The following is a 24,589-nucleotide window of genomic DNA, read 5'->3' as shown; positions in this document are numbered from 1 at the left end:
TGACTGGTTAGATTTGCAAGCGATGAAGTTTGTATTGAAAAAAAAAAGAAATTGAAATCCTCTGTGACGTCACTGAAACTTTCTGAATTCAAATAACGTGCGAAAACGTAATTTAAAGGAATGCATAAGTGCAATTTTTTTTTACTCGAATACATAGTACATGCATGTAGTTATTGTAGGTGTTAGGTGATTAAAGATGTCGTATATTTTTAGATCGTGGTCACTATTAATAAAGTTCTAAAAATAGGTTGTTATAAATAAATGCTTGAATGATTGTACCGCGAATTGCCTTAATTGGTAACTTCATTACTGAAATTGTACGTAGTTGTAAAAACCGTACGCGCTGGGTCGATGTTTCATTGAGGTCACTTAATAGTTAATACAGACAGATAAAATTTATAATTTATTGTGTTTATAATTTTTTATAGGTGAAATTGAAAGCCGTGTGTGTGTCTTAACAATTTCAATTGTTTATAGCAGATGGCAACTATTCACTGATCGACTTTTTTCCCTCACCGAGTTCAAATTTAGGACCTATTTTACCTTAAATTTAGGTTGAATTGAACAGATGTTGAATTTTCAACAACGCTTATTCAACTAAAATACATTAATCATATAAAATACTGCAGGATCAGTATTTTAGCAAATTAATTCTATCGTTAACTAAACTAAAATTAACAAAACAATTTAAAATAAAATGTTTCGTACAGGAATATTGTACTACGAATTAAAAAAATAAAAACAAATCTAATTAGTGTTTGATCTTCTACATTACAACCAAGCTATTTCTCTAATACAAGGAAAACAAGATGCTATAGTTAACTAATCCATTTTTGTCCCTACTACAATCTTGTTAGGAAGCGTACCTGACATTGACTTTCGATACAGATTCATATCTAATCCGTTTTGCTATCGGATAATGTACCGTGATAACAAGTCATGTGTTTAATGGTGTAACTGATAAGTTATGCGTCTTTGGTATATTACGTCATAGAAATTTGGTACGAGTTAGTAGGTGATGTCCGGTGCGGTGAGGCGACTTGAGACGTGTTCCGCTCATGCCGCCAACGGGAGGGAAGAGCAGGCAAACCACCTTTCCTGTTCTTGGCTTGCGCCTGGCCTGGAGATGGGCTGCCGCCGAGGGGGTTGCGGAAGAATTCTAACAAATACCCGCGGCCCCCTAAAGCGGCTCGACGGAACACAGTGGGGTTTTAGTCGGTAAGAATCCGACATAACCCACGGCTCCTTCCCCAGGGGGCCGTGGGTATCTTTGGAAGATTTCCCCACTATAAAAAAAAAAAAAAAAAAGGTGATGGGAGGTATGGAGGGATCATTTTTGCCTGCGAATATTTTTAATATATATCACCCGCGTGGCTCCTCTCCTGATGGTCTCAGCGTGATGATATATTATAGCCTATAGCCTTCCTCGATGAATGGATTATCTATAAACACCGAAAGAATTTTTCAAATCGGACCAGCAGTTTCTGAGATTAGCGCGTTCAAACAAACAAACAAACTCTTCAGCCTTATAATATTAGTATAGATATATTTTTGCATTGAAATACAGATTCGTCTTGTATATTTAGAAATTTGATAGAAAAATAAAATTTTTATATCACAATGCGCTTCAAGTTAATTAAAATGCATGGAAAACATGTTGATTATGTGAATACTGAAATATCATTAATTATAATATTATATTTTGACCTATTTATCTTGTCTATTGGTCTGTTATGTTATAAATCGTACGTTATTGAATGCATGATGTGAGTCAATTGTGAGATTGATCTAAAATCTAAATAATTTATTTGCAAGAAATATAAAACATTGCACCTACTTCTTATTATTTAAATAAGCTAAATCCAAGAAAATAAATTTTGTTTATGTACCTAACTATTACGGAACAGCCAAAAAATACTTGCGAATAATTAATTTAAATAAGTAACTAGCTTACCGCCTGCGGCTTCGCACGCTTTGTCTAATATAGGTACTAAAACCTTCCTCTTGAATCACTCTATCTATTAAAAAAAAAACAAAATCCGTTGCGTAGTTTTAAAGATTAACATACATAGGGACAGAGAAAGCGAATTTGTTTTAAACTATGTAGTGATCAATAAAAAATATATATTTTAATGGACCATTTATGTATGGATAATAATTTAAACAATTCTCTTAAAAGTTTATACCTGTCTATTTACAGATGCACCATGGACCAATATATCTTGAGTATATTTGTCCATGACATGCAGCATATTTTATACCTTTTCCAATATCTTAGCAACTACTAAGCTACATAACCGAATATGCAGTATAAAATCTTAATATATATAAATCTCGTGTCACAATGTTTGTCCTCAATGGACTCCTAAACCACTTATCCGATTATAATAAAATTCGCACACCATGTGCAGTTCGATCCAACTTGAGAGATAGGATAGGTCTTATCCCGGAAATCCCACGGGAAAGGGAACTATTCGGGATTTTCTCTGAAAACGCGGGCGAAGCCGCGGGCGGAAAGCTAGTAATATTATAAATGTAATTAATCAAAATGTAAACACCATAAAATTCAGTTATCTTTCGCTATCTCAAGTATTTGGTAGCTATATCACTGTTATCTTAATACTATTTGTTATTCCAATACATTGTACACATTTTAGTGTTCAATTTTTTTCTTATAATAAAAATTATGGAACAAAATTTGCTGCTACTTACATTACATCGTATTTTAAATGTAGCTTTCATCACTAGTACCTTATTGATGTAGGAATAAAATAATACAAGATGGTGACAAGATGCAACTAATTTTTTTCCAACTACGTAGGTAGGTACCTACTATAATAAATAATTATATACTGTCGTTAGGTACTTTAACCTTTTATTGTACTCTTAAATAACATTATATCATTTCGTATGTATGTCATAATAAATCCTATTAATATTATAAATGCGAAAGTTTGTATGGATGTATGGATGTTTGTTACTCTTTCACGTAAAAACTACTGAGCCGATTACAATGAAATTTAGCACACATATATAGGGTAACTTGGATTAACACATAGGATAGTTTTTATCCCGGAAATCCCACGGGAACGGGAACTATGCTTTATTCCTTTGCAAACGCGGGCGGAAATCTAGTACTTGAATATTATGCCTCTTTTAGATCAATTAAGAAACCACAAACTTTATTATTTTTATTATAAGTACATTCAACTACTTCCGTAGGTATAACATTTCAGCTTAATTTTACGTATGTATTGCATGTTAGTCAACGCACACATTGAAAGCTGTGACGTCACAGTGCGCGTGCGTTGCCTGCGAGCCGCGAGTCGGAGAGCAAAGATTTCAGATTGCGTGAATGTTATCAGCTGTGCTGTAGCACAAGTGATAATATTTGGCGTTTTAAAAAAGATCTGGATTGGTGTTAACTGGATGATGCACAATAGTTTACATTAAATACATACTGTAAGATAATAATGTTATTTATTATATACACTAAAAAATCTCGTTAATCGATTTCGTCACTTGTAAAATATAGTTATAGCTATCGGATGCATATTTAATGTAAAGGTAAATACTATTCGAAGTTCGAACATTAATTTATCTTAAGTTATTTATTATACGTAACGATAAAGCAATGGTACAAAAAATTATTACCTATGCTGCAAACTTTATACAAATTAATAAGTAACAAATAGTTTGCACAAAAAGCGGCCTTATTGCTACACTGCAATTCCTGCCAATAAGATAATTTGTGCTATGTGGCTATGTATCAAGAATTTGATATTTTGAAAGCCGGAAGTTATAATTTTTTACCGTATTAGTATAAAATAATAAAATATATAATTATGTTTTTACATTCAAGAGAAGGTAGCGTCACGTTCAGCACATACTAAAATATTATACACTAGCACAACTTTAACACGGATAGGTCTGTGGTTAAGTAAAAAAAAAAAACCCCATGCCGTGTTTCCTTACAATATACCTATTACTTATTATTAATTAACAATTAATAATTGAAGTGAAACTTCTTCATCGTGGTTGGAAAAAAATTCAGTGTAACATTTTTTCGTTACGCGTGACATTTTTCCGTTGCGCGCTATCTTTTTCTTATCCCTACCACGCGTGATTCTACGTATTTCTGTAAAGTTGCATACAGTAAATTATTTTTTGAAAAATAAGGCCATAAAGAAGTTTCACTTCTTACGTGTGTACACTAGTACACGCACACATTTTTAAGATAACTTTTATAAAATGTCTGTTTTTATGCACTAGCTATAACATAGGTGATATAATTAGCGCTATCTATATAATCGTTACAGTCTATATTATTTGAGTCTGGGGTAATAAATTTGTAAAACATATTAAAGTAACATAATATTCACTAAGATATAAAAATTAATACTTCATTTAGGACTAGTTAGTTACTTGGATTCAAACCTGGGTCTTTTGATAGTGCATGACCAATGGTTTTTGGTGGTAGGTATGGCGTTTCTATTGTAAAGGGAAAGGCGCGGGTTCGAATCTCGCCTCACAATTGATGTTTTCTATTCTTTATATAATTTATAAAATTACATTGAATAAAAAGTAGAAATACCTGTGATATAAATACTCTAGCTTCTTTCCCTTGATACGTTTAAGATAGAAAGTAGCCAGCAATGTTGTTCTAGACTATTTAAGCTATATAGTACGTATCTAAGAAAAAGTAGACTCTGTGCTAAGCTATTTGAAGTCATAATCTATAACTCATCAGAATTAAACCAAATTTATTTATGTATTTTATTACTTAACCAGATTCCCGCCCGCGTTTTCAAAGAAATACCCGCATAGTTCCTGTTCCTGTTTGAATTCAGGGATAAAGTTACCTATGTCTTATTTTGGGTCTTCAGCTACCTACATATCAAATTTCATTGTAATAGGTTCTGTAGTATTTGCGTGAAAGAGAAACAAACATCCAACCATCCACCCTCATAAGCTTTCGCATTTTTAATATTAGTAGGATTGCACTATTTCTTTTATACGTATAAATCCATACTAATATTATAAATGCGAAAGTAACTCTGTCTGTCTGTCTGTCTGTTACTCAATCACGCCTTAACTACTGAACCAATTTGCATGTAATTTGTTATAGAGATATTTTGATACCCGAGAAAGGACATAGGATAGGATTTATCCCGGAAATCCCACGGGAACGGGAACTATGCGGGTTTTTCTTTGAATGCGCGGGCGATGCCGCGGGTGGAAAGCTAGTTAGTAATAATTGTAATTTACAATTCCGTTAATTTTCACCGATAAACTTTCCGTGCAATCGACTTCCTAGTTTCAAAAGAGTTTTTTTTTATTACTTAAGAGTTGAATCCCGGACCTTTTTATAACGTAGGTATGCCCACTACCGTTGTACCAAAGAGACAACAAGATTTAAAATCCTCTTTTTAACGATTTTTTATAACTTTCTTCTAGTTATTCTTCAAGTTTTATATGAGAACGTAAGATATTAAAGTACCCCTACTGATATAAAAGGAAATAGCCGTTTATGATACGTATCACAGTCTTCCTTAGATTATTTGCCTGTGGGGAACTTGTTATGAGAAATTCATATTATTATATCTTAGATTTATATGAAAACTAGTGGTCCGCCCCAGCTTCGCCCGTGGTACATATTTCGCAATAAAAGGTAGCCTATGTCCTTTCTCGGGTATCAAAATATCTCCATACCAAATTTCATTCAAATTGGTTCAGTAGTTTAGGCGTGATTGAGTAACAGACAGACAGACAGACAGAGTTACTTTCGCATTTATAATATTAGTAAGGATTGTTCAGAAATACTTTTTGTTTTGCTTTACGTAGGTATTATTTATATTTCTCAAACTGTAACCAAGGAATCAAAATGTATCAAATCCAGACTGTCAGACAATTTGACTGGCAACCTAGTCGATATATATTCTGCTAATCTTCTTCTTCTAATATTCTAATATATAAAAATCAATGCCACTTTTCGTTGTAATTCCATAACTCGAGAACGGCTGAACCGATTTCGATAATTCTTTTTTTATTATATTCCTTGAAGTACGAGGATGGTTCTTATGTAGAGAAAACGTTAATATGTACCACGGGCGAAGCCGGGGCGGACCGCTAGTTAACTATAAATAAACATTAAATTTTGGTTTCCTTAAAAAAACTATGAACGAAGTAATCCTGCGGTGGGATCTTAGACTATTATTTCAAAAGTTTAACTATCCTTGTTTAGATTTATCAAAACAATAGAATTGGACATTTCAAAAATTATCGTCGATTCAAGGATAGGAAAGCGCGTGCTGTGTGTCAATATCATGCAATCGTATCAATATTTGTCGATCATATTGACACACTGTGAAACAAGGTTTGTAAGTATGTTTTATATACCGGAGTAAAATAAAAGTAACTAGTAAAACAAGACTAGGAAAGGATAGCTCGCTTATTTTTCAAAAATCTCAACTAGGTAGATATTAGAAATAATGCGATTGTAGCGACACCTCGTTCTGAATCGCGCAAGCGAAAATGTTTTCGCTACAGAGCATAATATGTACAACTTTCCGACATCATCCATCGGGGCCTTAACGGCTGGCCAGTCGAGTAGACTGGTCGAAGATCCTCCCTTTTTCGATGGAGGAACTCCACCTTCCTTCATCCACAGTGGTGACCCCGACGTGATACGATACATCACGATAATAACTATTAAATGAGTTCATTTAAATTGCAATATTCAAGATTTGCATTTAATTTTTTTGTTTAATTGTATGTCTCCTATAATTCCCTTTGATTTCGTTCAATCTTTATGTGCTAAGATGATAATAGTCTACTGAATAACTGTCCAGTGTCCACACATATAGAATTTTTATCCTGTCTTCGCTTATCTAAATTTCTTGAATTCTTATTAATTTTTACTTCAGACTTCAGAGTGCACTGTTTTTACTCCATCATCAGCCCACGTTCCCACTTCCTTTTACTTTAAAAATAATCTATTTGACATATTTTGCCTTCGATAAATGATTTTTATTATAATATTTTGACGCAAAAGTATCCATTAAAACAATTATTATTTTCTCCTACACTTAAAATAAGAACTATAAATCAAAGCAATGCATCAGTTATGCGCAAGCGCAGCTCGAAGACGCGAATATAATGGTCAGTTGTCTCGACGTTATGGGGGAGATGGAGACGTTGTCCGTTGTTGGACGACACGGTTTTGTGTTTATATAATTGTGTATTTATTTTATACAGGGAGATGGAAGGGAATACGAAGGGTCAGTTACGTATTTAATATCATATGACTACTTAATTGTTTCTGAGATTTAGAGCAAAGGGCAGTAATGTTCATGTAAATGGAATATTGAAATCTCATTACTGTTCATAGATGTTCAATATTCAATCTCATGCAATCAGAAACACTTATAGCCGCACTGTTGTGCATTTAAATAAAAATTATTGTTAAATTTTGTATTCCTCCGATGCATTAATTAATTATTTGTTTAATTAGAACTTCGCGCCCCAACAATTTCATTCCGTGTAGGTATTTACTATTGTTTTGTTTCTATTCTATTTTTATGTTCATTTCGTAATTACTACTTACTTATTAATTTGTAATTAATTTATTTTATTTATTACTAGCTCCTCCCCGCGGTTTCAGCCCCGTCGCTTCTCTCCTGTTGGTTGTAGCGTGATGATATATAGCCTATAGCTTTCCTCGATAAATGAGCTATCGAACACCGAAAGAAACGAAACAAACTTTTCAGCTTTATCTTAATATATATAAATCTCGTGTCACAATGTTTGTCCTCAATGGACTCCTAAACCACTTAACCGATTATAATAAAATTCGCACACCATGTGGAGTTCGTTCCAACTTGAGAGATAGGATAGTTTAAATCTCAAATCTTAGAGAAAGCGGGCGAAGCCGTGGGCGGTAAGCTAGTAAGTAATATTATAAGTATAGATTGGAGGTTTTCCTGAGTATTACATATTGTTCTAAATATAAATACCTCTCCATATAATATTTATAGTAGCAATAACATTAAAACAATATTTACAAGCGAGAACAATGGAAACGAGTCCTCACTCACGGTCGCACAGCTTCCGCACGAAGAAATCTTCGATATATATTACAAGACGGTTATTTCAAGCAAATAATAGATAATTATTTTATTTATAACATGTGTTTATGAGCTAGTATAATTATTAATTAGAGTTTAATATGTTCGCTATGCGTAGGTAATGGCTGAGCGAATGATGATGGTTTTTGGTGATGAGATAAATTATTTATAAACAACTAATATTTCCCGAATTATTTGGTTTTGTAGTTTGTAGTAAATTTTGTCAATATGGAGCGCTTGCATGGGCTTTTTACTTGCCAATTATAAATTGAAAATAAATATAATATGCACTACAAAATTAATAATGAAAATCATATGACCTACTAGCTGCTCCGCGCGGTTTCACCCCCGTGGCTCCACTCCTGTTGCCCGTAGCGTGATGAAATATAGCCTATAACCTTCATCGATAAATGGGCTATCTAACACCGAAAGAATTTTTCAAATCGGACCAGTAGTTCCCGAGATTAGTGCGTTCAAACAAACAAACAAACAAACAAACTCTTCAGCTTTATAATATTAGTATAGATTAGTGGCTAGCTCAAAGAAACGTATGCTTACATATAAATATATTTTATGTTTGTGTACTTACGTACCTATAATGTACTTATGTGGTTGTATTGTAATATCGAGCAGTCGTGTTACTTGAAAGAAAACCAGTAGCGTAATACAATACCTACCTATATTATGTTTTAGGTTTATTGCTTTACAAAGAAAAATAAATGTTTTTTATACACTATACCTACGGGGTTTGGGAATGAGAGATGAGAAGCTTAGGGTATATATTTAATATGTATAATAAATTAAAAGTTGTACATCCTCATTCATTGAGTCATAAAGTAACAAAAAATCGAGTCACGTGAAAAAAATCATCGAAACCAAGCGTAATATGGTTAGTGATGTGAATTATCGATAAATGTTTATTATCGACACTCGAGGACGCTCTAAACTGTAACGTAAACTAATATAATGTGGCAATAATAGTAGGTAACGAGGATGTAAGCCTAGTACACACTGGCTAGTCGATGATTTTTTTTATAAAAAAATATTGTCTTCGACAAATGTTCCAATAACACAAATTATATACTGACAGATAATCTTCCTACCTGTGCTAATCTCAACTGCAGATTTTCTTTTGCTTTTAAATTTAATTGAAAAGTCTTCTTATCTGCCTATTTGTAAATGAGATTAAAATATAAAAATATATCGTTTTTAATCATGTGAAAGTCAATGGATGATAAAACACGTTCAATTCTTGATTAAATTGAAGTTAAAGTGAATACTCACCAGTTAGCCTAATTTAATCCAGCCAGCACTCATTTATTTTTAACAAACAACCCGACACATTCGCCAATAAAATATTTGCACAATTTTCTTAATCAAATAAAGCTACTGCATTTATAAAGTATGTACATACACAGATAATACTTAGGTTAAGTACACGAATGTAACGCGTCATAATTACGCACTAAGTGGTTATTAGATCTGTTTTACTTGTACGAGGTAAACGAGGCATATCCTCTCGTGTGTCCGCATCTTAAGTTTCAGAATTTCAGAGCGCGGGAGTAAAGTAGGACTAATATCAGTCCACCTGAACGCACGGCACTGGCCGAAAGGATTAAAAAAAATACAAAAAAAAGAAAAAAAAAAGTGTCGGTGACGTGTTTGTGATTCGAATTTCGAATTTGTGATTTTTTTTTCGAGTACAAAGGCGGCAATTTTTAATCGTTGCTTCTGAATTGATCTTTGCAGTCTATGATTTATCTCTGTTTGATCTAGATATAATATCAAGGATGTGCTTTTAATATTTTGCTTGTTTTATTAATAATTACATACTACAATTCTTACAAAATACATTTTATATATCATCTTAAAAAAAAACCTTATTTTTTACATTAAGTGTAAGCCGGAAGCTCTGCTATTTGTTTTTTCCATTGTTATTTAGTCACGACATTCATAAATTTGTTTCTAAATTAATCAATCATGTTTCTTTAGTCGAATGCCTTAATTTAAGAACTTAAATTTACTAAAAGGTGCAGATAAATTCGGAAATAATATAAAAATAGTGCGATAAAAGTGAAATAAAAATGGTGAAATGGAGAAAGCAGCAGTCTTTAGTATCCGGGGACACTTCCGAAGAAGAAATCGGTCACAATTATTTGAGTACGTTGGTAAGTAAAAAAGCAGGTCATATGTTCAAATATATAGAAATTAGAAATTATAAAAAACTAGCGGTGCGCCCCGGCTTCGACGGTGGTACATATTTCGCAATAAAAGGTAGCCTAAGTTCTTTCTCAGGGTCTAAAGATTATCTGTGCCAAATTTCATCAAAATCGGTCCTGTAGTTTATGTGTGAAAACCATACATACATACATAATTACAAACTCTTTATAATATTAGTATAGATATATAAGAACACAAGAAATAACTGCTCATGATTATAGCTATTATTGATATTTAATGTAGGTTCACAATAACTTCTTTAAGGCATATTTGCATAACATAATATAAGGATATGTACATACTTCATACGTATTTATGTATGGGTATATTTAAATGCTTAACATTAACTTTTATTACATATGTAATTTGGCAAAGTTACATTAAAACTTAAACACCTTACTGGCTAAGTAAAAATGTTCGCAATGACCACAGGCAATGACTATGTCACATTATATTTCACAATTTTCGTTATATTTGTATAATATTTACGTTTATGTTTAGATATATTGCGTAAGGTCACGTTTCAATTTAAAGTTCTTGTTAACTTAATTATCAAAATATTGCCTACGAAAGAAACAGCGTTTAATACCTACCTAAGTATATTATTATACTATTTTTTTATATTATAAAGTCAGAAGTGAAATTTCTTTGGCAAGATTCAAAGATAGCAAAATCGTCGCCTACTCCATGACGTGACTCAACGCGCCTAAAGAAGTTTCTCTTCAAAAAATATGGTTAGAAAATAAGAATATTGACGACATTTTATAGAGATTTTAAACTGTGGACGAATTAGTAGGTAACAGGTAGCGAATATATTCATTATTTTAAACATTTTCTTAACATCCACCTTATTATTATTATACCTAACTAGCAAACCGGGCGAACTCCGTCTCGCCACCATAGACACCTTTTCTTTGCTATAAACCTCACGGAGCCCGAGACCTTTCCAACGAATGCAAAACCGTGGAAATCGGTTGGTGCATACTGCATTCTGGAGTTATAGCGTCAGGAAGGAAAACCCGACTTATTTTTATATAGTAGATAATTAATTTTCAATATCTTTGAAGTCACATAACTTAGATATCTTGGAAAAATATTTGCCTATTTGTGAGTTATCAATCAAAACGAACACGTCACACCACGTGATATCGTGGTTGAGCATTTTGCGAGAAATTATCTAATTTTCAAGCTATAATTAATATTAATTATAAGTTAATTACCTTGAATTGATCATGTGCTGTTTTACGAGTGTATGTGAATTTTTTAATGATTGCGGGGTCAACTTTTTAAATTAAATCCCATCGATATTGGTACCTATAGTTGGTTTCTATTATGTGGAATAGTTTTTTGGTTTTTTTAATAAAAAATATACCAACTTATGTTGTTATTGAAGTTCATTGGTTAGGTATAGAGAAGATGGGTGTGTGTATTAGTCTGATATGGTGACTTTTTATTGTTGCAAAGTACTGTTTTAATCAACATTTTAAATGAAGTTATTTTGGAAGTATATGGACCGAGGTGATAATCTCACAATTAGAGAGGCTTCTTTACTGTAAATGTTGATAATATTTACATAAAATTTATTTTTACTGTACGTTTGAACTAACTATTAAATTATTATTTGTCATGCGCTTCCCTATTCTCAATAAAAAAAATCGTATGATAAAATCAAGTAGAAACATAAATACAATTCAAATGTTGCGTACCTAACACCCGCATGAAAATTGTAGGAAAATGAATAAAATTAAACCACTTTTATGTAGGGATTCCCTATTGAACACGCATACACTTATTGTCCGTAATTTATCTCTTCATTTAATTTGTATAAATTTTGCCATTTATTTACACCTAGAGCGATAGGATTGTGAAAGGGTAGGGACTTGCGATATAATTAACTAAATTTTATTTCAAACAAGCTTTCCGCCTGCGACTTCGCCTGCTTTGTCTTAAACCTAATAAATTATAAAACCTTCCCCTTGAATCACTCTATCTATTAAAACCGCATCAAAATCCGTTGCGTAGTTTTAAAGATTTAAGCATACATAGACAGAAAACGACTTTGATAAGTACGATGTAATTTTAAACAAAGCGGGCGAAGCCTGGGGCGGTAAGCTAGTAACACAATAAAAAATATTTTTCATAATTAATTTATGACTCACACAATCGACAATGGCAATTAGTTATTTATTTTATATTTACATTTAGTGTCCTACTAACCTCTTAAATCGCTTACGTATTTACACAATTATAATTATTATTTGTTGGTAATGTTCGTAATTAAGATTAGAATGTATGCGAGACACGAGTGCAGTGTGTCATATATTTTTTTTAATTTATGACCCTTTATTGTAAATATACAATGGTAAATTATACTGACACTGTAATACTAATAATACCTAATAATACCTATTAAATAATACCTAAGTATAACACATAGCTTTATTAATAAAGTCGGTTAAAAAAGATTTTTTTTACCGTTTCATTAAAATACGTAATTAAGTTTTGGAACAACAAAAAGAGATGTAAGCATATTATTGTTCACTTCACCACTTTTTCAACAGATGCAGAGGAGGGAACAAGTAATAACTGCGTTAAAAACAACCGACTTCAAACTTGCACTTGCAAAATTCACAAATACCTACAGACAAAAATGCTCATAAAATAAAAACTACTGGGCCTATCCGAATAAAATTTTTATGGGACCAATTCGACACCATCCCGCATCGAACAAAAAAAGAATCACGTAAATCGGTTCAGAAACCTCGGAGTAATCCGTGTACATACAAAAAAAAAAAAACATACCGGCCGAATTAATAACCTCCTCCTTTTTTTTGAAGTCGGTTAAAAATATATTATCATTATAAAACCTAAGACTGTGCCTTAAGGGCTTACATGATGTGGAGGATGTGCAGTGGGAACATATATCTTATATTTTTTTAATATTTTTATCTATAAAACTTTACTAACCTACTAATATTATAAATGCGAATATTTTTGAGGAAGTATGGATGTTTGTTACTCTTTCACGCAAATACTACTGAATCGATTACAATTAAATTTGGTATGTAGGCAGCTACCCAGAATAGGACGAACGGGAATGTGGGGTTATCTCTGAAAACGCGGGCGAAGCCGCGGGCGGATATCTAGTGCTAAAATAATATTATACTTATTGGTCAGTAGTCACAAAAAACGCTCCTAAGAGCTAAGAAAATCAACATTTTCAAGATCATTAAAGCCTAAAATAAATTACATTAGAAGCAAATTTAGTTCTCCTTGAACTCTATGAACTCTGCAACAAAAAATCAAACCATTTTTTAAATTGGTTTTTCGACTAGACTACTCTGGTAATAGGTATTATTTGACGACGCGGTTGGCGCAGTGGTAAAGTAACTGCCTACTGAGCCGACGGTCCCGGGTTCGATCCCCGGTCAGGGCAAATATTTGTGTGATGAACTCAATTATTTGTTCTTGGGTCTGGGTGTTATTATCTATATATGTATTTATTAAATATTATATTTATCGTCGCCTAGTACCCACAACACAAGCCTTAATTGAGCTTACTGTGGGACTAGGTCGATTTGTGTAATAATGTCCTATAATATTTATTATTATTATTATTTATTTATTTAAATTCAATTAATTCTAATGATGGCGCGATTGTTAGAATGAAATCGTTTTGAATTACGTGGAGATAAAAAATGATTAAGTCTGATAGAATCAGTTTTTAAAAGTGAAGAGAAAGTAAAGGTTCAGTAAACTGAATCTACCGTGGCGCCAACGTAACTGATCTGTAGCCAGAATTAATACTTAATTATTTTATTTATTTTAGCCCAGATTTGTACAATACCTTCCAGAATATAATAAATTATCCTGGAAAGGCTTTTCACTTTATAGTTTATCTTGAAAAGGATTTTTATTTATGAAAATACGTATATAACTACAGTTCATAAACTGTTTATATGTAATATCTTTAATTATTATTTACAGCATGGTAACACTTCCCTAATGTCCCATGTGTCTATGAATATCTTAATATATATAAATCTCGTGTCACAATGTTTGTCCTCACTCCTAAATCACTAAACCGATTATAATAAAATTCGCACACCATGTGCAGTTCGATCCAACTTGAGAGATAGGATAGTTTAAACACGTAGGTACCACGGGCGAAGCCGGGGCGGACCACTAGTAGATAATAAAAATATACGCTTCTGATAGATACCTCTATTTTTTGCTTCGCTTAAAACTCCATACGCCATTCAAAAATGAAAAAATAAGCATCAGTCTCACTCTAACCAACAGAGTAATTTCAAATAAAAACGTGCCATTTTGCGGTAATCTTCTCCAGGATTCTAATCCACACTTCCTCGTGAATCATGGAGAATTGCAGGAGACCTTGACCGAGGTTCATAACCTTTTGAGAATGGTAACTGGGGCAGCGCTTCTAGCGCTTTAGACAATAAGTCTAGAGGGAAAAGTGTGTTTTTTGCACCCTCGTTGTATATTGTGTTTGTGTAGGTAGTTGTTCTTTGTTTTTATTCAGGTAGATGAAATGGTAATGTGATATTAATTGATAAGTTTTTTTTTTCTAAATTTGTTATGTTTAACGACGTAACTTTAGATGGCAAGTAAAGATTGTTGGCTGTCTCGCAAAACTACTTAACGAAATCTGATAATGCAGACATATTATACATAAAAAATGATCGACATTTATTTTGCAACAAATTGGGTTTAGAAGTCCATTAATTTCATAGATTGTAGGTATTCTTTCCTAAAATAGCATTCATCTCTTTAAGTACCAAACGAATCAGTCTTTACCCTGGTAAAGACTAAATTACACTAAATCAGCGATAATATTCAACAAATGGTGGATCTAGTATAATTTATCTAGTATAACCTTATCGTAATTTCCGACATTACCGCAGCCATCGCGTGATGCATTCGATCATTGTCAAGTTTGCACTATCCTGTGACATTGAACGCCTAGAACCTTCAAGTTCCTGGTTCATCATCATTCGTTCAAGTGTAGACTGGCCCTTAAATCGTTAAATTTGTTCCTGGTTCATCATCATTCCTTCAAGTGTAGACTGGCCCTTAAATCGTTAAATTTGTTCCTGGTTCATCATCATTCCTTCAAGTGTAGACTTGCCCTTAAATCGTTAAATTTGTTCCTGGTTCATCATCATTCCTTCAAGTGTAGACTTGCCCTTAAATCGTTCAATTTGTTCCCGGTTCATCATCATTTTTTTCATCATTATCAGGCCATATAATATGTTCCCTCTGCTGGGACACCACGCTGGTCAAGTGCAGGTTGGCAGATGATATTTCTAGTAAAATTTAGTTCTTTAGTATTTTTGTTTAATTTAGTAAAAAGTAGGTTTTGCCAGTAATAGTAGATAGGTACACAAACATTGCAGTCTATGCCTTGATTTTGTGCTGTTTATAGTGAATTAATATAGTTTGAAAAACTAAAAAATGCCGTTACGCGCCGTCTTTTTCATAAGAAAAAGGTGGTAGGGATAACCCTACCTCGCGTGATTCGACGTATTTCTGTAAAGTTGCATATATTATTTTTTTGAAAAATAAGGTCATAAAGAAGTTTCACTTCTTACGTGTGTAGGTAAACTAATACACGCACACATTTTTTTAGGTCCTCATTTTTTCGATTTTATTTTGATGTAATAAGGAAAATATAACCATGATTATATTATAATTAATAAATTATTTCATATTTGCTTTTCGTCAAGTGTTGATATCTTGAAATCGATAGCCTTGTAATACATGCTCTTAAAGTTAATCACACATAATCTATTCCACTTGATTCAAGTGCTTTTGCAGTGGTTTCTAGTTTCTACAAGGCAATAAATATATTGTAATATTGATTGTTAATTACTGATGGCATAAGAATGTTTAAGAGAAATAAACCAAAATGGAATGAAAATTTTAAAATATACAACGCAATGATTAACATTATTTTCAGTCTAATGCTATTTTATTCTTTAAAAGAATAAATAATAAAAATATTATCTGTAATTAATGTATCTGTAGGTTCATTAATTAATGTATCTGTAGGTATACCAATTTTTTACATACGAAAATTTCAGTATTTATATTTTAGACTAGGTTTCCGCCCGCGGCTTCGCCCGCGCAGTCAAAGAAAAACCCGCATAGTTCCCGTTCCCGTGGGATTTCCGGGATTGCGTCATTTTCCCGGGATAAAAAGTAGCCTATGTACTTTCTCGGGTATCAAAATATCTCCATACCAAATTTCATAAAAATTGGTTCAGTAGTTTACGCGTGATTGAGTAACAGACAGACAGACAGAGTTACTTTCGCATTTATAATATTAGTATGGATTGATGATTTTTGATTGATTCTATATATTATATTAGACATCCATGTATGTTACACCTGTAAATGAGCTACTTACCTACCTAAGTAAGAAAGGAGAGGAAATTGAAGTATAAAAAATTAATAAAATGCAGCATTATTTGTGTTCAATACAACACTGTGACAATACAATCTTCTATAAAATAAAAATGAATCGCTAAATGTGTTGGTAAGCGCATAACTCGAGAACGGCTGAACCGATTTCGATAATTCTTTTTTTATTATATTCCTTGAAGTACCAGGATGGTTCTTATGTAGAGAAAACGTGAATATGTACCACGGTCAAAGCCGGGGCGCACCGCTAGTCTATATAATAAAAATGAATCGCTAAATGTGTTGGTAAGCGCAAAACTCGAGAACGACTGAACCGATTTCGTTAATTCTTTTTTTATTATATTCATTGAAGTACGAGGATAGTTCTTATGTAGAGAAAACGTGAATATGTACCACGGGCAAAGCCGGGGCGGACCGCTAGTTTGTTATAAAATGTTAGTACTGTTTAAAATTTTGGTATTGGTAACAATATTATATGCTTAAAAGGTTATAGACGGTCGCATTAAAAGATAAATAGAGCAATATTAAATGTGGTAACCTTAGAAAGATTATAAGCCATTATACAATTGTTTGAACCGTGGGAGGTACGGATATACAGCGTAATGAGGTAAATCTCTCAATTTGAGCTTCGTGTTACATACTCGTATGTCTAAAGTCTAATCGACTGTCTTATTAACTACTTGCTTACCGACCGCGGCTTCACCCGCTTTGTCTAAAACCTAATTAATTATATACAAAAACCTTCCTCTTGAATCACTCTATATATTAAACCGCATCAAAATCCGTTGCGTAGTTTTAAAGATTTAAACATACAAAAGGACATAGGGACAGAAAAAGCGACTTTGTTTTATACTATGTAGTGATTCTAATGTTATAAGACGATTCTGTTTGCTTCATGTTGCGAATAAGCTCTGAAAATACTGGGCCGATTAAAATATTGTTTTGCTTGTAGGATGGGTTATTTTTGCTAAGCTGATTATTTCATTTGTAGAAATTATTGTGTGTTTCATGTGTAGAAAAAACTTATGGCTCTATTTTTTTTTTCTCCACTCTTTAGAAACTTCTTTTTGATTATTACTTCATATATTATCAAAATAATACTTGCTAAATACATACGTACAACTTCATTTAATTTGTATAATAATAAGCCGAAATATTTTTGAAGTTATACTTCTTTTGGTGCGATGGAGAAAAATGATGAGAGCAAATTTTAACGATGCGCGCGCACACCGACACCTAAATTTAACAGCATGAAGTTAGTTCTAGGTGGTATGAAAATTGATAACTATGTTCAAGTTGTATATTCTAGTATTTTCCATACGCCAAAGAAGTATAACGCGTGTACATAAGTACACACACTCTTTTTTTTCAGAATTTCATTATCAGTTTATTCCTTTAAGAATTTGACCGAGAAACAGTACTGAAAACACTGTTTTACAAAGATATACAACAGACCTTGCGGCTAGACCAGCTAATAATAATAATATTTATGTGTATGTAAATGTTGTTAACGAGCCTTCACATTGTGATGAGTGGTCAGTCACGATTCTGTAAGTGGGAATTATCTAATTGTTACGTCATAGTAAATAGAAGATTTTGTCTGGTCTGTTGGGACTTGTGAATAGCTGAGTTTATAAATTTATGTAGAAAAAATTCGATCACGAGGCGGGCGACTAGAACCCGCATCCTTTCACGCCAAATGCCAATCCGCCTGACCAACTCAGTCACCCCTGATCCCGCCAGAGCGATCGAATTTTTTATTAAAACTTTTTCTATAAGAGGTATTTTTAAATATTTGCATATTCGTCACTGTTTTAATTGCAGTTACCTATTGGCCATGTTTCCTATACAAAACCTGTAAGCATCTGTATTATCTATAGAATATCTAGTGTAGGTTGCCTTTAATATATGTAACCTAAATAGTGAAAAGTAAAAATCTATTAAAAACATTCAGTAACTACCTACCTAATGAAATGTAGCTATTAAATATTTGCTTTATTTTATAAATGCGCACTTTATTGTGTAATAATTCATACACTTGTGTTTAATTTTAATCCAATCTGCTAAGGAAATCACGGTCGAGATACTTCTAACTTAGTTGTGCTTAAGTATTCAAGTCACACACAGATTATAGTGTCGCTTATATCTCATAATCGCGGCGTTGAAGACAATGCATTTATAATGACCTTATGATCTTACTTGTAATTACAACTAACGAGAATTTACAAACAGTGCCAATTGAGGAAGAAATTAACCTAACTACATTTGACATTAGCGCTAAATACTCATATCTTATATATAAAATTCTCGTGTCACAATGTTAGTCTGCATACTCCTCCGAAACGGCTGGACCGATTCTCATGAAATTTTCTGTGCATATCGGGTAAGTCTGAGAATCGGCCAACATCTATTTTTCATATGTACCACGGGCGAAGCCGGGGCGGACCGCTAGTATATGTATAAAACTAACTGTGCTCCGCGGTTTCACCCGCATTGCTCCGCTCCTGTTGGTCTTAGCATAATGATATATAGCCTTAGCCTTTCTCGATAAATGGGTTATCTAAGACCGAAATAATTTTGCAAATCGTACTAGAAGTTCCCGAGATTAGGGCGTTCAAACAAACAAACTCTTCAGATTTATAATATTAAAACAGTATAGATTGAAGAGTAGGTACACTTTTTAATTCGCTACTAATAACTGAAAATTCCGCACTTAATAACGTTATTTGGGAATCGCGTTTGAAATCGCGGGCGAATCTGCGGGCGGAAAGTAATACACAGGCTGTAGTAAAACATGTTTTGTACCCATAATGTTGTGGTTTATTGTTAACATTACACTCAAATGCGCTTGACCACTGACGTCTGTAATGAGGCAACATATCCTTATCAATGAACAATTGAACTAGAAGCATAATATGTATGGAGAACTAGGTTTTTCCCGCGGTTTTGGTTGTGTATCGTCATCATGAGGTTTAGGAAGGATTCAGAGAGAAACAGTATAAGAAATATTATTATATGAAACATATATAAGGAAAAGAAGGCTTTTTCTTTCGTATATTTATTATTTGAAATGAGTTTCGTATAAGTTATTAGTTTGTTATTTCATTGAATTGTATCCATACTTATTTTAATACTAGCTTCCGCCCGCGACTCCGTCCGCGCGGATGTCGGTCTTCGCGTGGATGGTTTATTTCTCCATTTTGAGTAGGTACCTCTGACAATAAAATCTTATAAATATCTATTGGACCCAATTCCCAAATACGGCTAGGCCTATAATAATACGCAACGTGTGTTCGCGGTTCTACGGAACAACGTCTATGGATAAAACTGAAAAATTAAAATTAATTTTTTTCTACGTATTTTTCCAGGATAAAAAGTATCCTATTTTACGCCCAGGATAATAAGGTATAATTATACCAAGTTTCATCGAAATCGAACCGCTAGTTTTCACGTGATGCCTTCACATACAGACAGACAGACAGACAGACAGACAGACAGACAAAAATTTTTTTAATCACATATTTGGGTTTGGTATCAATCCAGTAACACCCCCTGGTATTTATTTTTTCAATATTTTCAATGTACAGAATTGACCCTTCTACAGATTTATTATATGTATAGATTATAAATGCGAAAGTAACTCTGTCTGTCTGTCTGTTACTCAATAACGCCTAAACTACTGAACCGATTTTCATGAAATTTGGTATGGAGATATTTTGATACCCGAGAAAGGACATAGGCTACTTTTTATCCCGGGAAAATGACGCAATCCCGGAAATCCCACGGGAACGGGAACTATGCGGGTTTTTCTTTGCGCAGGCGAAGCCGTGGGCGGAAACCTAGTGGGAAATAAATGCATACTTATTTAACATTCGTGTCTGGTACAGCCTTTCATGGTATTACCTCCAATAAATATTGGATAAGGATATTATATCGGTATGATTTATAGACAATGTGCGGTAAATCAAATTGTATAGTTATGTATTGAATACTAAATAACTAAATACATAATCTTAAAACGTGACATGTATAATTCCAAAAAAAAAAGGCCTAAAGTTATCTGAAAATACAATCACCATCTTTACCGTAGAATCTAATAGATGTTTGTATGTATGTAACTCAAAACACACGGTCTAAACATTATACTCTAAAACTGCTTGTCCGAATTTTTGTGTTACATAGGTAGACCGCATTGGTCTGAACTCTGAAAATTGTTCGTAAATAATACAACAGCAAACAATCTCTTCAGCTTATTATTCTAACTAGTTTACCACCCGCGGCTTTGTCCGCTTTGACTTAAACCTAATAAATTATATAGGTACTAAAACCTTCCTCTTGAATCTCTTTATCTATTAATAAAAGCTGCATCAAAATCCGTAGCGTAGTTTGAAAGATTTAAGCATACAAAGGGACATAGGGACAGAGAAAGTGACTTTGTTTCATAGTATGTAATAATGTGTACCTATATGGCAGATAGATACATGCTTATAAATAAATAGACAGTAAAGAACATATTAATTTTATGACTGTTTTATGTCGTGTTTATTAGCGTTATGTTTTTATTAATAACGTAATAATTAATTCCTTAATGAAAATGCATTTTTTGCATGTGAAATAAATGTTATTATTTTTATACTAATTATACATCGCTATTCATAAAATATACGTCTATTTATTGTTATAAACTAAATAAATCGAACCTACACATTTGTTTTTCGTCTATTTGTTCCGTATTCCTGAAAGGGATGGACCGGACCTATTTTCACATGATTGTCAACAAAATTGTCATTGGCAGATATCATTTTTTTATATGATTATTTTTCCGACCCAAATATCGACCAATAGAATTGCACCATTCGACGTCACGTGGTACAACCTACATGGTATTATACTGATAATTTTTTGAAAATTTTCTCTGGTCGTTGACGTCAAACTGACAGGTTTAATTCAATTGTGAAATTATTGGCCGACATTTGGGACGGAAAAATAATCTCCCGAATACCACACGAGCTTCAAAATTATCTGGCATTTCCCTCAAGGTTCCCTGCAAACAAATAAAGTCGTCAAGTTTTTCAGGAAAAATCACTCGCGCTTCGCGCTCGTGATTTTTTAGCCTTGACTAAAAACTTGACTCCTTCATTTGTTTGCAACGAACCTATCGGAAAATACCCGATAATTTTGAAGCTCTTGTGGTATTATAAGTGAAAATGTAATTGTAATTTTACAGTAAAACCTTTTATCTATAAAAATAAATAAATAACGATATTAATGGCTAAAGATATTAAATTTTTTGTTTGTTTAAAGATTAAGATTCGGAAAACGGGAGCAATTCGCTATAAAGTTTAATCTCACTGCAAATAACTGCACAAAGATAATTGACCTCGCTTGAATAAAGAAAGTTTTTCAAACTTCACTAAAATGAGGTTATTGTTTCAAAGGTACATATATTATTGGTGCTGGATTCATGATTATGCACTTATAGACGTGAATTCAATGGGGCATATACCTATTATCTATGCACTATGTATACATAGAAAATTAATTATTTCTCAGGTTTTAACTCATAAAACAAACTCTACATAGTTACTAAAGTATAGTTATAACATATAGTAAGTATTCATCTCATCTCAGGGGTCACGGATGAATTCTACCCATACCCGTGGCCCTGTCGTTGATGCGGCGAATCGGAAATAACCCACGGCCCCTTCCCCGGAGGCCGTGGGTATCTATGCAAGAATGCATATGAAGCTGAAGAAACAACCTGATAATCAATCTCTGCAAATAATCTATTGTCGCTACAGAAATTTCTGTGGAAATGTTTTAAAAAGAGTAAAGCATGCATATGAAAAATTAGAATTAAGTAAATGTAAAAAGAACGACAAACAAACTTGGAAACTGATAAAGGAATTTACAAATATGACATCATCGAAAACTAACAACTTAGAACTATTAAGGCATAATCAAACCATTAATGACATAAATAATTTTTTTGTTAATATAGGTAAGAACATGGCAGAAAAATTTCTAAAGGATGTAAACTCAAATGACCCAAATTATACTCATAGCTATAAAACATCCCGCGATTCTATGGGCCTAAGGAATACCGATACATATGAATTGAGCGATATAATAAATAACTTAAAAACTGAATGTGCTACAGGTTATGACAATATACCTGCTAAGATCTTTAAACTTTGTAAAGATTCTCTTTTGCCTATACTCGTTCATATATGTAATCTTTCCTTGCAATCTGGAGTTTTTCCAGAATCATTTAAAATTGCCTTAATTCATCCGATTCACAAAGCTGGAGACTTAGATAAAATCGATAATTACCGCCCAATATCTGTCTTACCAACAATATCCAAAATCTTAGAAAAAGTTATAAATCTTAGACTTTCCAGTTTCCTTAACAAAATTAACTTCTTTTCAAACCATCAGTATGGTTTTCTTAGGGGTAAGTCCACAAATGATGCTGTAAATAACTTAACCAGCCAAATTATTGAACATCTAGATAGCAAAAAAGCGTGTATCGGTATATTTTTGGACTTGGCTAAAGCCTTCGACACCGTATCCATACCGATACTCCTGACGAAACTGGAGATAGCTGGTGTCAGAGGTATACCACTACAACTATTAAAAAGCTACCTTACTGACAGAAGGCAGGTTGTGAAGATTGGAAACACAATTAGTTCGGAATGTACTATAATCTATGGAGTGCCCCAGGGTAGTGTACTAGGCCCAACACTATTTTTAGTGTACATTAATGATCTATGCAACCTATCTATGTCCAATGGTCACGTGGTCAGTTTCGCTGATGATACGGCTCTTGTTTTTACTGGCAATAATTGGATGAAGGCTAAGCAATCAGCTGAAGCTGGCCTATCCAAAGTTATGACTTGGCTAAATGAAAACGTGCTTACATTAAACTTGGATAAAACCAAATTTATGACCTTTTCTTTATATAAGTCTACACAACCAAAGGACTTCACCATTACAGCACATACGTGTAACACCCACGATAATAAAGCATGTAACTGCAGACAATTAATACGCACTGCCACCATTAAATATCTGGGTGTACACTTAGATAATCAGCTCAACTGGAAGCACCATATTCAACTACTGTCGTCACGTATTAGAAAACTTATGGTTATATTTAAAAAGCTTCGCTCAATTGCTGACCAAGATGTTTTGAAAAAAGTGTACTATGCAATATGTCAATCAGTGCTTTCTTATTGCATTCAATCGTGGGGTGGGGCGACTAAAACACAAATGCTGAAAGTCGAAAGGGCACAAAGAGCAGTATTAAAAGTAATGTTGAGCAAACCTGTATACTATCCCACTACAACTCTTTATAATGAGTGCAAAGTTCTCTCCATTAGGAAGCTTTTCATATTAAACTGTCTTGTTGCTACTCATACGCAAGCGAACTGGAATGATCTGAAGACTATAAAAAGGCGTAGGGACAGAGTTTTTAACATACCGTTTGTACACACCGCAGCTGCAAAACGTTTTCACGGTTACTTGGGTCCTTTTCTCTACAACAGAATCAATAAAGTTTTAAACACTCGTAATTTAACACTATCTGATCTGAAGAATAAACTAACAAACTTGTTACTTACCTTAACTTACGCAGAGACTGAGGATCTTATGAAAGCTTAAAGCCTTACATTTTAGAATAACCGCATATCAAATTTATATACACATATTCGTACATACGCACCCTGACACACACACACACACACACACACACACACACACACACACACAGCCACGCTCACAATCTCATACTCATACAT

General features: G+C 33.2%; 1 protein-coding gene across 3 annotated transcripts in view; it reads left to right on the top strand.

Annotated features, from left to right (window-relative positions):
• Positions 1 to 24,589, top strand: part of LOC123703575 (chloride channel protein 2) — a 77,563-nt gene that overhangs the window by 12,954 nt on the left and 40,020 nt on the right. The window contains exons 1-2 of one of the 3 annotated variants that reach the window (XM_045651652.1): positions 9,697 to 9,775; positions 10,119 to 10,294. The exons of 1 other annotated variant lie outside the window; for it this stretch is intronic. In XM_045651652.1, coding sequence (XP_045507608.1) covers positions 10,211 to 10,294 — 84 coding nt within the window. In that variant the 5' untranslated portion in view covers positions 9,697 to 9,775; positions 10,119 to 10,210. Of the gene's footprint in view, positions 1 to 9,696; positions 9,776 to 9,798; positions 10,295 to 24,589 lie in introns of those variants that run through there. One more of the 3 variants, XM_045651651.1, reaches the window with a different exon arrangement.

The sequence above is a fragment of the Colias croceus genome, chromosome 26 (genome assembly GCF_905220415.1).
Source record: "Colias croceus chromosome 26, ilColCroc2.1".
NCBI lineage: Eukaryota > Metazoa > Arthropoda > Insecta > Lepidoptera > Pieridae > Colias > Colias croceus.
This window is presented reverse-complemented; position numbering and strand designations above follow the sequence as displayed.